The 11,480-nt window shown below is 33.6% G+C and overlaps 2 protein-coding genes across 3 annotated transcripts; both read left to right on the plus strand.

Moving 5' to 3' along the window:
- Positions 1-433: 433 nt before the first annotated feature.
- On the plus strand, positions 434-9,423 carry LOC126655756 (uncharacterized). 2 transcript variants are annotated; one of them, XM_056103576.1, is made up of 14 exons: positions 434-658; positions 878-1,016; positions 1,341-1,471; positions 1,938-1,976; positions 2,112-2,204; positions 2,306-2,422; positions 4,456-4,551; positions 5,393-5,506; positions 6,065-6,118; positions 6,825-6,872; positions 7,203-7,353; positions 8,198-8,363; positions 8,554-8,623; positions 8,924-9,423. In XM_056103576.1, the coding sequence occupies exons 2-14, from the start codon at positions 935-937 to the stop codon at positions 9,179-9,181; spliced, it is 1,419 nt and encodes a 472-aa protein (XP_055959551.1). In that variant the 5' UTR covers positions 434-658; positions 878-934; the 3' UTR covers positions 9,182-9,423. The 2 variants fall into 2 exon arrangements, with proteins under 2 accessions (XP_055959551.1, XP_055959552.1); XM_056103577.1 differs by lacking the exon at positions 434-658 and having other exon boundaries at positions 926-1,016; positions 1,352-1,471.
- Positions 9,424-9,670: 247 nt separating this feature from the next.
- LOC126655755 (cyclin-U1-1) lies at positions 9,671-10,977 on the plus strand. Its single transcript, XM_050350040.2, has 2 exons — positions 9,671-10,170; positions 10,476-10,977. The coding sequence occupies exons 1-2, from the start codon at positions 9,782-9,784 to the stop codon at positions 10,714-10,716; spliced, it is 630 nt and encodes a 209-aa protein (XP_050205997.1). The 5' UTR covers positions 9,671-9,781; the 3' UTR covers positions 10,717-10,977.
- The last annotated feature ends 503 nt before the right edge of the window (positions 10,978-11,480 follow it).

An 11,480-nucleotide genomic window follows, 5' to 3' on the forward strand; every position in this document is an offset into this window, starting at 1 on the left:
CAATTTCGACGGAGCGTACTCGAGGGAATCTCAAGTTGGAGTCGACGCTTGTGTTATGCATGAACACCACGGAAGGGCTGTCTACTCTTTTGCTAATCGCTTCAGCAATGTTACTCCTCCGGCAATGGTATAGAACTCGGAATTTAAATCTGACTTTTGAGGGTGATGCGAAGTCTATTATAGATGCAATGTGTTCGTCTATGCCGGTGGAACTAAACTACGATGTTATTCTCCGTGATTGTAGGTGTAGCCAATAAAGCCCATCGAGATCGTTATATTGTAACAATCCTTTAACACGATTGGTGTGGCGAGATTCAAGGCTCTAGTAGTCGATTTTTATTGAAAATTCTCGCCTTTCCGGGAAAAAAATATATTAGAGAGGATAAATTGCCACTTAAGTCATGGTAAAAATTGTCATTCAAAATATTACCTTTGTAGAGTGGACATTTGCAATAACATCCTTAGTTAGTACACCTTTCTCCCTCCTTCGTTTCCTTATTTCTCACTCAAACTTTCCATATTTGTTTATGGTGCCACTACAGAGATCTCGTCTCTCTTTCTAGTGGCTGACTCAACATCTTCATCAATCTCAATAAAAACACTTTAAATCACTTCAATTCTAAACTACCCATTTCAATTCTTCTGCTTCTCTCCTTTTGTAAGTCTCTCATACTTATTCTCTGTTAATCAATTTGATCTCATAATTAAAAAAAATGGTTTCTTTTAGCCTGTAAAAAAGTTTTTTTTTAAAAAGGAATTCTGCTTAGATCTCCTGAATTTTCTTATTGCAATGTGCTTTTGATGTATTTAATCTATCTGGGTATTGTTTATTTTTGGTATTATTTGATAGTTTGTGTGTAATTTGAATTGGTTTCAGGTTCTTGGGACGGTTGGGGGGTTAATTTTAATAAATTAACACCCGTACTTTAAATCTATGTTTGGAGGTCAAGTGATTGCTCCTAACAATAGTCCACATTTGAGGAAGTCTGGTAGCCGACCTGTTGTCTTTGATCTTGGTACGGCAATTTGATTAGAATTGTTGCATTTTATTTTTCCAAACTGTTATCAATTGTTGCACCTGCACGGGTTTGGTCTAGTGGTATGGTCGCTGGTTCAAATCCCGGCTACGCCCTTTCTAATAAATGGAGTGGTTGGGACTGGGCTGGCCATTATTGCCTGAAATTGCAAGGTATGTGGGCTTGCGTGCGGTCCACATCCCGGGATTTGACTGTAATTCTGAGCTTTGGCTCAAGAGCGAGTCCTCGTCACCAAAAGTTTATTTATTTATTTGGTTGGTTGTGCTATTATGTAGCTAATGAAATGTGGTTAATTTTTATCAGTTGGTGATCAGGGAAATGGTTCGGACGACGGTTTCGTGCATTCGATAGAGTCTAACAATATGAAGAGTGTGATTTCACCGATTAGTGCTGTTGCTATAATGCCTTCTCCAGTGTTGCTGTGGAGATTCAAGGTTTTGCTTCTATAGTCATGTGCTCAAATCCATGTTTATTTTTCTGTTGCTATATGATTTATTTATCTAGATCATGTTACCAAGGACCAAGCTGAATTGCTGATATTTTTGGCATTTTCAGGATTAGTTTCCTTTATTATAATAGGATTCTAATTATATTTGCTTGGTTCTACTAACTAAAGTACATCAGTGGTTAGAATTTATAATTCCTGTTTGTAATACCATTTTATAAACATTTCGTGACAATCGCATTTGGGGACCAAAAAATATGAACCGAAGTGCGAGCTGATAAAAGTTCATTGAGTGCTAGCCATTGATGGAATGTTGCCAGCCGCTAGGAATATATTTTTCCTGATTTTATTTAGAATTTATGTCTATTAATAGCTTTTCTCATTTGTTGGTTAATGCCTACTTTAGCCTTTTACATTATTTTTAAATCTTGATTCTATGGGAGTTTAATGTCCAGGTACTGTTGTTCTTCCTTTGGGGTTTCATTTGCGGCAAGGTTAGTATGATAATACCATTCATTTATTCGGCATTTTTTACTGGATGGAAGCAATAACCGCATCCGAAGACATGCAATTTTGATATGTTGATATTTATTTATATTTATAATATATAAATTATATATATAATGCAGACTGGATGGGATTCTGTCATGAGAATGAGCATAGACTTGCGGGACCTCTTCCTATATGAAGCATTTTTGTATTATAATCCTCTTCTTCTTGTGGTTAGTAATTATTTTTCTCTTGAGATAAGAGAATCATAAGCTGGTCCTTGCACTCTTTTCATGTGTACTGAGAATGTTTTCTTTTGGTTTTTATGCTGCAGACGATGATGGTTTGGCTTTGGGGAGTTAATTTATGGGTTTTTTCCCAATCTACAGTTAGTTATGCAAAAATATTTGACCTTGATCAAAATCATCTTACCCACGCAGAGATATGGAAGGTTCGTATCTTACAATTGACACTATAGTTATGTTGCTGTCCAGTTTTCGCTATGATACAACCTTGTTTTACACTGTTAGGTTGCCATCTATATTTTGACACCCTTACTGATTTTGTCATTTTCCATTGATTAGCTAATACTTAGTTGGGATTTTCCTCCCTCTCAATCACGTTTGATCTAACTGCTACAAACTAATTCTATCATTGCATTATGTGGATCAAATAAAACTCTAGTCTCTAAGACTAAATATAGTGCAAGTAGGGTGTCGAACTTTGTATTTAGTTAATTATTAATTAGGTCAAGTGCTGAAATGCTTTGGCTTACTAAAATACAAGCTTGAAAGTTACTATTTCTAAACAATTCAAGTAAATCAAATATAACAATTCAATTAAGTTAAGTTATTCATTAATTAATCTATACTAATTACACTAATTCAAACAATATAAAAGATGAGAACTAAAATTACAACTACTAGTTTGCTATTAAACGTGATATGTTTTCTCAAATTATAATTATATTATAATGAATAATTGAGTGACCTATTTATCACTGAAGAAGAACCTCATCGTGAATGTTGTCCATTAAAAATAACGACCCGTTGTGGACTTGTAAATAATACATATTTTATGATGATCAAGCATACATAGCAACATTAAGAATTCAAATATAACTAAACTTAATTACCTATTGAATTAAAATAATGACGTAGTTCAACAACTAAAAAGTAGGCATCGAACTTCAATCCTTTGAAAAATTAAGCCTTGAGACGTATTACTAATCCACATACATAATAAATAAAAAAATAAAAACAAAGTCGTAACAAGATAATAAAGAAAATATAGAGAAATGAAAGCATCAATATCCTCCTTTAAAATTTTGATACAGTTTCTTGATGTAGGAATAGTTGTTGAAGTTCTCCTTAATTGTTTTTAAAACTACTTTTAAAAACTAAATAACTTGAAGAATAATATTTGTTCTAAATGTTTTGATGTATCTCTTTGACTCTGATCAGAAATGATGATTATATATGCTTAGAAATGGGTTACAAGTGGTTAAAAATTCTTCTCCATTAAAAAAGTACCATTTGAAATAAATAGGTACATCTTCATGCATTTACAGTTACTTCAAGGGTATTTTTGTCATATTAAATGTATTAATTGGCCTTTTTTGTTTTTATGAAAGTTGTAGCCCTTTAAAATAAATTTCCATTGCCACTTGAATCATCTCAATCCTAGGTCCGTGGAGAGAATTATGTCCAAAATACTCGAGAGTGTTCAATCCGGGAAAAATAAATTAGAGTTGTGACTCTTTGATAGAATGACGATTTGGCACCATTAGTTGACCAGTGCTGAGTCGTGACAGTAGTTTCAATTGTCGAGTCGACACTAGCTTGGTGATGATTGTTGAGTAGTGAGTCCAATAGGTCACCATACTTGTTGATTTTTTACTTCAACTTGATCCTCCGTGCTCATGCACTCTTATGCATATCTATGCCGGAAATTATACTGAAAACACTCATAAAATCCTAAGGTTAATGAAAAAAACTCAAAGCAAATATTAGTACAAACAACACTTAAAAGCGAAAAATCAGCATAATGCATCAAAATAAATCTAAAAACAAGTATAAAAATACATTATGCGAACTTTGAGCATATGCAAAATTGACTTAGCGTATTTGCTCGCAACAGAGGATACTTTTATTAAACATTTCAAATATTCATATACTTGAACTTCAGAAAGATGTTTATTGATTTTCCTTGATATTATGAACCTGAGTCCGATTGTTATAATGCTTTATAGAACTATATGCCTTTTTTGAGAATTGAAGTCATCTGAACTGAATGCTTTATTTGATAGTTATTTACATGATTTGAGCCTTGCAATATGTCTACTTTTGTAGGATAAACTATTTTCAATTTAAAATTGAATGATATTGTTTACTTGCTCCTTGTTCATAAATAAAGTTCTCTTTCATTTCAATTAAAATGAAGGAGTTTTTCTTTTAAATTTTTATTCTGTCATTATATCTGCAGGTTGCCACATGGATGACTATCATTGTCCCAACTAGCATGACAGCATATCTTTACCTTTATTCTCATGGAGAAGTATCATTGGCTGCATCACAACCAGTGTAATAGATACTCTTATTAATTGATGAAAATTCTTATATTCAGCTGGTTAATTATTGATTCCACTTCCATTTCCTTCAGCATAAAAATACCCATTTGCATGTTTCTATGATGCTTTATGGTATGGGGATTAGGTATTTTTGTTTTCTTTTCCGTATACATCTAGGTTCCAAATCGGTTCATATGCTATCAGTGAATAGCAAAGTAAGGGTCTTTCCATGGACCCCTGATGGCATAGTTGGTTTTCGGATAAAGTGATAGTATCATGATCTATATTGCTATTGACACTTTTCAGCTGTTACGAGAACGGTGGAAAGGGTAACCGGTTAATTTGGTAAACCTATCATCTATCTGTAGAGTACTATCAAAACATCATTATGGATTGAGAAAGATGAATTAGATACGTCTGCATCAACTAAGGAGCATGTGTGAATTTTATATTTTTTTTATTTAGCTTCTGAAACTTTATCATGTCTCTTTAATATTTTTTTCTGCTACATTTTAAGACGGCATGTAACTTTCCCCTTTTCTGATCGGAATAACATCTTGGTTTTGAAGATATGACAAGTGAAATCTGAAAAATTTATCTCCGAGGTATAACACTAGGTTTATAATTATACAAGTTCGATTTAAGTGTAAATGGTTAGATCACATTGGGCTAGCTTTGAGATAACAAAATATAAAGAATGTATGTCGATCGACAAGTTATGGAATGTATGATATTCAATCCTATTTATCAAACAATCAGAAGCTTTAGATTATGGTATATTTAATTAATAGAAGTGAATTTCATCTCTTGGATTAATGACATGATTTTGAAAAATGCTTACTTTTGTTGCAGGTCCTTTTATACTTTGCTATTTTGATGGTTCTGATATTCCCTTTTGATATTTTTTATTTATCATCGCGCTACTACCTGTTAAGAACTCTTTGGCGGATAGTTTTCCCTCTACAGGCAAGTTTCTTACTGAGATTTTTTTTTCATGCATGAAAACTTCATTTTCTTAAGCTTCTGACCTGTTGAATGGACTTCTGGATATCATAAACATGAAATAGTATTAATTTTGAGCTCTAGAATTCGTCAATTTCATTGCATAAATAGATATCTTGCTAAGATTTTAACTCATATGTATTTTTTAGTTTGTTTCAACCTTTATTGCTGCTAGTACTAGTGAGTAGTGATATTAAAATTAGGTACAAGAAAAAATTGTTTGACATGTGTCATGTGATGTATGTAAGAACATATGAAGAGAAAAATGTGAAGAATTTTGCAGACTTCTGATCAACTAGTTTACAGCATAACTAGATATATTACCTAATTACACTCTCATTTTGATATGTGGAAAATTTATTGAGCCGTGAGGCCATTAATCAGACCAATAAACTAATATGTGATGCCAAGGGAGGAATTTTTGAATCATGCAGTTATCTTGCTTCCTTTTATTTTTTGAATCGTCATTTTCCAAGAATTTGTTGAAAACATTGTTTCTTTTATGTTTGTGTTTCACTACAGGCAATTACTTTCTCTGACTTTTTCTTAGCTGATATTTTGACCTCAATGTCAAAGGTATGCATTCTATTGTCTAATTTTAGTGTTTATGTTTTTAATTCTTAGCTGTGTTTTGCATTAAAAATTTATAGTTTCTTATCATCTCTCACCAATTTGTTGGACTTACCAATGTGTGGCAAATTTTCTTCAAGAAACCTAAATTGCTAGTAAAAATTAAGATGTTTAGTCATCACACCAACTTTCACACAATAGACATGGCTTTCTATGGTTGGTTCCAAAATAGAACAATTTTAGGACTGCATTTCAACAGGTTGGTGATTCTTGTCATTGAACCATTTGTAAAGGGTTGAATACTCTGCTACATTCACAGATAATTAGCATATGCACTGGCTGATAGTTACATAAAAATAACTTTGAATCTGAATGTGTGATGAACACAAAGTGCATTCAATTATCTTATTCTTTTTTTGCTTTAAGTCAAATATATGCTCTCCAGTCCCCATTGTTGCTCTGGCTCATATGTTCTCTTTCATTTGTCGTGATAATAGATTTGCCTAAAATAGAGTTCTAGAAATAGCTTTAACTATAAATTGTAATTCAACAACAGTTGCAATTGTATTCAAAGCTGTAAGCTGTTACTCGAGAAACAGTTCCTGACATCTTTTAGATTTTTAATTGCCGTTATGTTTTTTTTTATCGGTTTCATTATCAAAAATTGCTGCTATGTTTACATGGTCTCCTTCTAAATGGCAATCTTGTGCAGGTGTTTTCAGATTTGGAGCGTTCAGTATGTCGAATGGTTCATCGACAGGTTTGTGTCATTTGATTAATTTCTATTGTTATGTATTAGATGTTAGGGTATCCATTTGTGTAGTAAGAAGTCCTATTGACATCTCTTCATTTGCATGATTATTGATGTGAGAATCGAGACAAAGGGGTTTTCTTTGTCTTGAATGGTCATGACAGCCCAAACAATCCTTTTACACTTTTACTGCTAAAATTTATTAAAATTACTTATAGCATTTTCAATCACCTTAATGGTTATTAATTTGAATTAAACTCCCTACTCGTATGAATGTGGTTTGGTGAACAATGATCTCTAGCAATGTCTTATAGGTGCTATCTGTTTGAATGCATGCAGGTTGCCACCATTGCATGGTTTGAAGCTGATTCTATTTGCGGGAGTCATTCCATTGCAATTCCTTTAGTTCTCGTTTTACCGTACATTTTTCGATTGTTCCAATGCCTTCGCCAATACAAGGATACTAGGGAGAGAACTTCTCTCTTTAATGGTATGTTCACTCGCAAATTCTCTTCTGCTTTTCTTTTTGACTTGTATTTTTCTAAGTATCTTGGTGTTTTTCTTTTTTTCAATTTATTGTACTAATAGATGATTATTGCTCCACCTCCTCTCAGTGATAGCCAATTTGGCATGAATGTGGGGCACCTGCCTCTGTGCTTTTGGAAATTTTAAAATTTTATCTTTCTCTACCAATGCTTTTACTCCCCCTGTTTTTGGAGAAAGCACGGTTTATTCTGCTTCTCCTAAATTCAAATTTCAAATAGCAGTTTTATGGTAAAACAAATTGGAGAACAAAAAAACAAAAGCAGGTGGAAACAAGCAATGCAAAACTAACCTCGAGTGTCATTAATTTGAAATATTTAGGTAGAATTGTTTGGTTTACAAAATTTGGATTTTGTGACAGTAATCTATAGAAAGCTATTGTCAGACATTTCGATTTAAGGCTCGAGTGGGGTGTACTGCATTTTAGCCTGTGCCTTTCAGGATTTCTTGCTGGAACACTCTCCAGTTAGCTGTGCAATCATATATATTTTTTTTAGAATATGGGTGAATTCTAAATGACTGTTTGCCTGTTTATTGTATATTTTTATTACTTTTGTTTTGAGATTTTAATTATTAATAAAAAAACAGACTGCGCTTGTCGCTATGCATTTTTTTTCCTTCCAAATACTGGTTTTCTTCCGGGGAAATAATTTCTTATTTTCTTACTACAATAATTGTTTATCACCTTGTGCAAAACTACTAGCTATTACTTTTTCTCCATGTATGGGCTGTGTAAGAGATGATTTTTACTGCCTGAGAATTGCACTAATTTTATTTTCTTATGGTTTCAGCTTTAAAATATTCAACCGCAGTGCCAGTGATTTTTCTCTCGGCCCTGAAATATCATGTCTTCCCTGATAGGTGGACAGGCTTTTACCGGCCTCTCTGGCTTCTATCAAGTGTTTTGAACTCATTGTATTCATTCTACTGGGATGTAACACGGGACTGGGACTTGAGGTATGTATTGATTAGTAATTTTCCAGTAATCTAATGTCAAAGTTGTCGCTTATTTCCTAGTTCCTACCTACTTGGTTTACAAAGCCTGTGGCCTACGTCAGTTCCACAAATATTATTGCTTACAAATACTTTACAACGAAAACCTTAATAGGTCTTTAAAATCTTTAACAATTTGTTGTACTTTTGACAGCGGCTTCACTCGAATCTTCAAGTTCAACAAACCAAATTTCTGGTCATATATACTACATGGACAGAAATGGGTAAGTATACTCGCTGTGTCATCAATCTTGGAACACAACTGATTTACTGCTGCTTTTTTAATAGTTACAGATGATCTGCCCTGTGAACCTTCTTGCCTGGTTACATGAACCTCAACACCTAAATGTGTTGCAAACATAAACATGTTATTGACGGGATGATATTTCTGTTCAAGTGATTGTCCATCATATAGCTAAATATTTATACTAATTTTTATTTTTATATTAGGTCTTAACTTTTCCACATTGATTGGCCTAGTTGTATTTTCTCCTGTAGTAATGACTGTAAATGTGGAGTTGCAGGTTTACTTTTGGGTGATAGGAAGTAATTTGATTCTGCGGTGCACATGGACATACAAACTCTCTGCCCATCTTCGTCATAATTACCTAACTTTATTCATGATTGCTGCCTTGGAAATGGTCCGTCGGTTCCAGTGGGTGTTTTTCCGTGTCGAAAATGAGTGGAACAAAATGACATCCAAGTCGGGTATTCAGCTTCAGATGAATGAAATCTCAAATGAAGAAACCAAGCTGCTAGCTCCTAGTGACCATAATGTATAGACAACAAATGATATTATATTATATTTTTATTGCTAGGAGCAACATGGAGGTTCTGAATGGGTCTCCTCCATATTTTTGCAAAACAGGATTATAAGCAGTCCCATTTTAGTTTCAATTCATACCATTTATTTTGTGTTCATACAGGATTAGACTGTCAAAATTTGACAATGGTACATATTATTCTGATCATAATATGTTTTCGATGTAATACAGCTTCAAGAGCAGAATGTTCTGCCTGCAAATGTTTTAATTTTTTTTATAGATTTGGTTCGGTTTGATTTTAAAAAGAAGAAATTAACAATTCTGTTCTGTTCGATTTCGGTTTGAATTGTTATTGTCGAAGAAGCATTCATTCCGTGGGGTCATCACCAATTAGATTACTAGAAAGTTTTAACCTCATCCACTCCTTATAAACCTCAAATTTTGTGGAAATGTAACAAATCAGCAATGTACACGTGTCATAGGCCCATTTATTGACATCCCACATTGCAGATAACATAGATACAAACTAAGTTGCCTACTTGAGAGTAGAGATATTGTTAACCACTGAAAACTCTACCTTCACAGTCTGCAAATTTGATGGAGCAAAACAAGTTATAGATGTTGAGCAGTAGCGAGCTGAACAGCAACCACAATAGGCTTCCAGAGCCGAGCGAATCCGAGCAAAGTACACCAAGAGTGTTGACCATATTATCTACTGTGATAGAGAAGCTTGTGGGTCGCAATGACCGGCTCGTGAATGGCTTGAGCCATGGGGTAGGGAAGAGGTTAAACGCGTTCCATGGCGTAAGGGCGCCTAATATAAGCATACCAAAGTACTTGGAGAGACTATACAAATACACAAATTGTAGCCCGTCTTGTTTTGTGGTTGGATATGTGTATATAGACAGACTGTTGCATAGGCATCCTGACTCCCTTGTCGTATCACTCAATGTTCATAGACTCTTGGTTACTTCCGTCATGGTTGCTTCTAAGATGTTGGACGATGTGTGAGTCCCTCTCTCTCTTTCTCTTATATATATTGCACGGAATCAGAAAACATTGAACGGAAAATTCTAAAATAAAAAATGTCCAAAATAGATAAGTTATCATGCAACATAACTCTTTCTTGTGGCTGATTGCATAAAGAGTTACCGTATATATCGTTTTTCATCTTCTTCGATGTATGAAAATGAAAACGCTAAATGTTGAAATGAAAAACAGCGAAAACATTTGCTTTACGAATATTATTATATACATAAAGTTTTATAAGTATTTTCAATAACATTATGTGTTGGAATTGGAATTGTGGCAGGCATTACAACAATGCATTTTATGCAAAGGTTGGGGGAGTAAGCAATGCAGAATTGAACAAGTTGGAAATAGAACTTCTTTTTCTTTTGGATTTTGAAGTGATGGTGAGTTCCACCATCTTTGAGAGCTACTGCTTCCATTTGGAGAAAGAGATGTTGTTAAATGCTGCAATTCAAAATATTGAAAGACCAATTATACCCTCTATTTCCTTGGATCATGTCACACCAGAAGATATCACATAGCCAATTTCTTTATTTTTTTCTTTGTCGTTGGAGAGGAGCACTTGTCGGAGAAATTGAACTCACGACTTTAGCAGAATGTTGCCCATCACTTATACCATTTAAACTATAGTTTATTGGTATTTTTTTTTTTGCTTCTTTCGGCGTACTAATTAATAGACTCACTCTATTCATATCTTCAAATGTTTTAGCCATATAATGTAATATACTCTATTAGTTAGGGCATACAGTTAGTGAGTTTCTATGATCATCAAGTTCATCTTATTAAGTAGTATTTTATAGTTAGACATTTATGTAATTTTATTTTTAAATTTATAAGCCGATCTGCCAATAATTATAGATGTTTTACTCAAACATCTTGTTTTGTGTCATGTCCGCAAAACTGCATTTGCAACTGCTTTTGATATATTGATAAAAAAAATGCATTTGAAATTTTGGATACATTTCATCTTTCTAGTAGAATCGGCTAATAATCACCAATGACCTCTGACTTTTAGGTCTGTAATCACTAAACCCTCTAATATTTAAAACGATCACTAAACCCCCTAATTTTTGTATCGATGCTCACACAATCACCTGAGCCCCAAATATGATTAAAATACTCCTGGTGTTGTCTTTTTTGGTCAACTATCATTCTTAAAAAAAATTGACGACGCCACATCAACTGCTAAATATAACTAAAAAGAAATAGAAAAATTAATCCAACCCAACTCAATCTAACGCAAACCATCCGACTCTGATCCTGTTGATCAAGAAGAGATCGTTCT

Source organism: Mercurialis annua, linkage group LG7 (assembly GCF_937616625.2).
Source record: "Mercurialis annua linkage group LG7, ddMerAnnu1.2, whole genome shotgun sequence".
Taxonomy (NCBI): domain Eukaryota; kingdom Viridiplantae; phylum Streptophyta; class Magnoliopsida; order Malpighiales; family Euphorbiaceae; genus Mercurialis; species Mercurialis annua.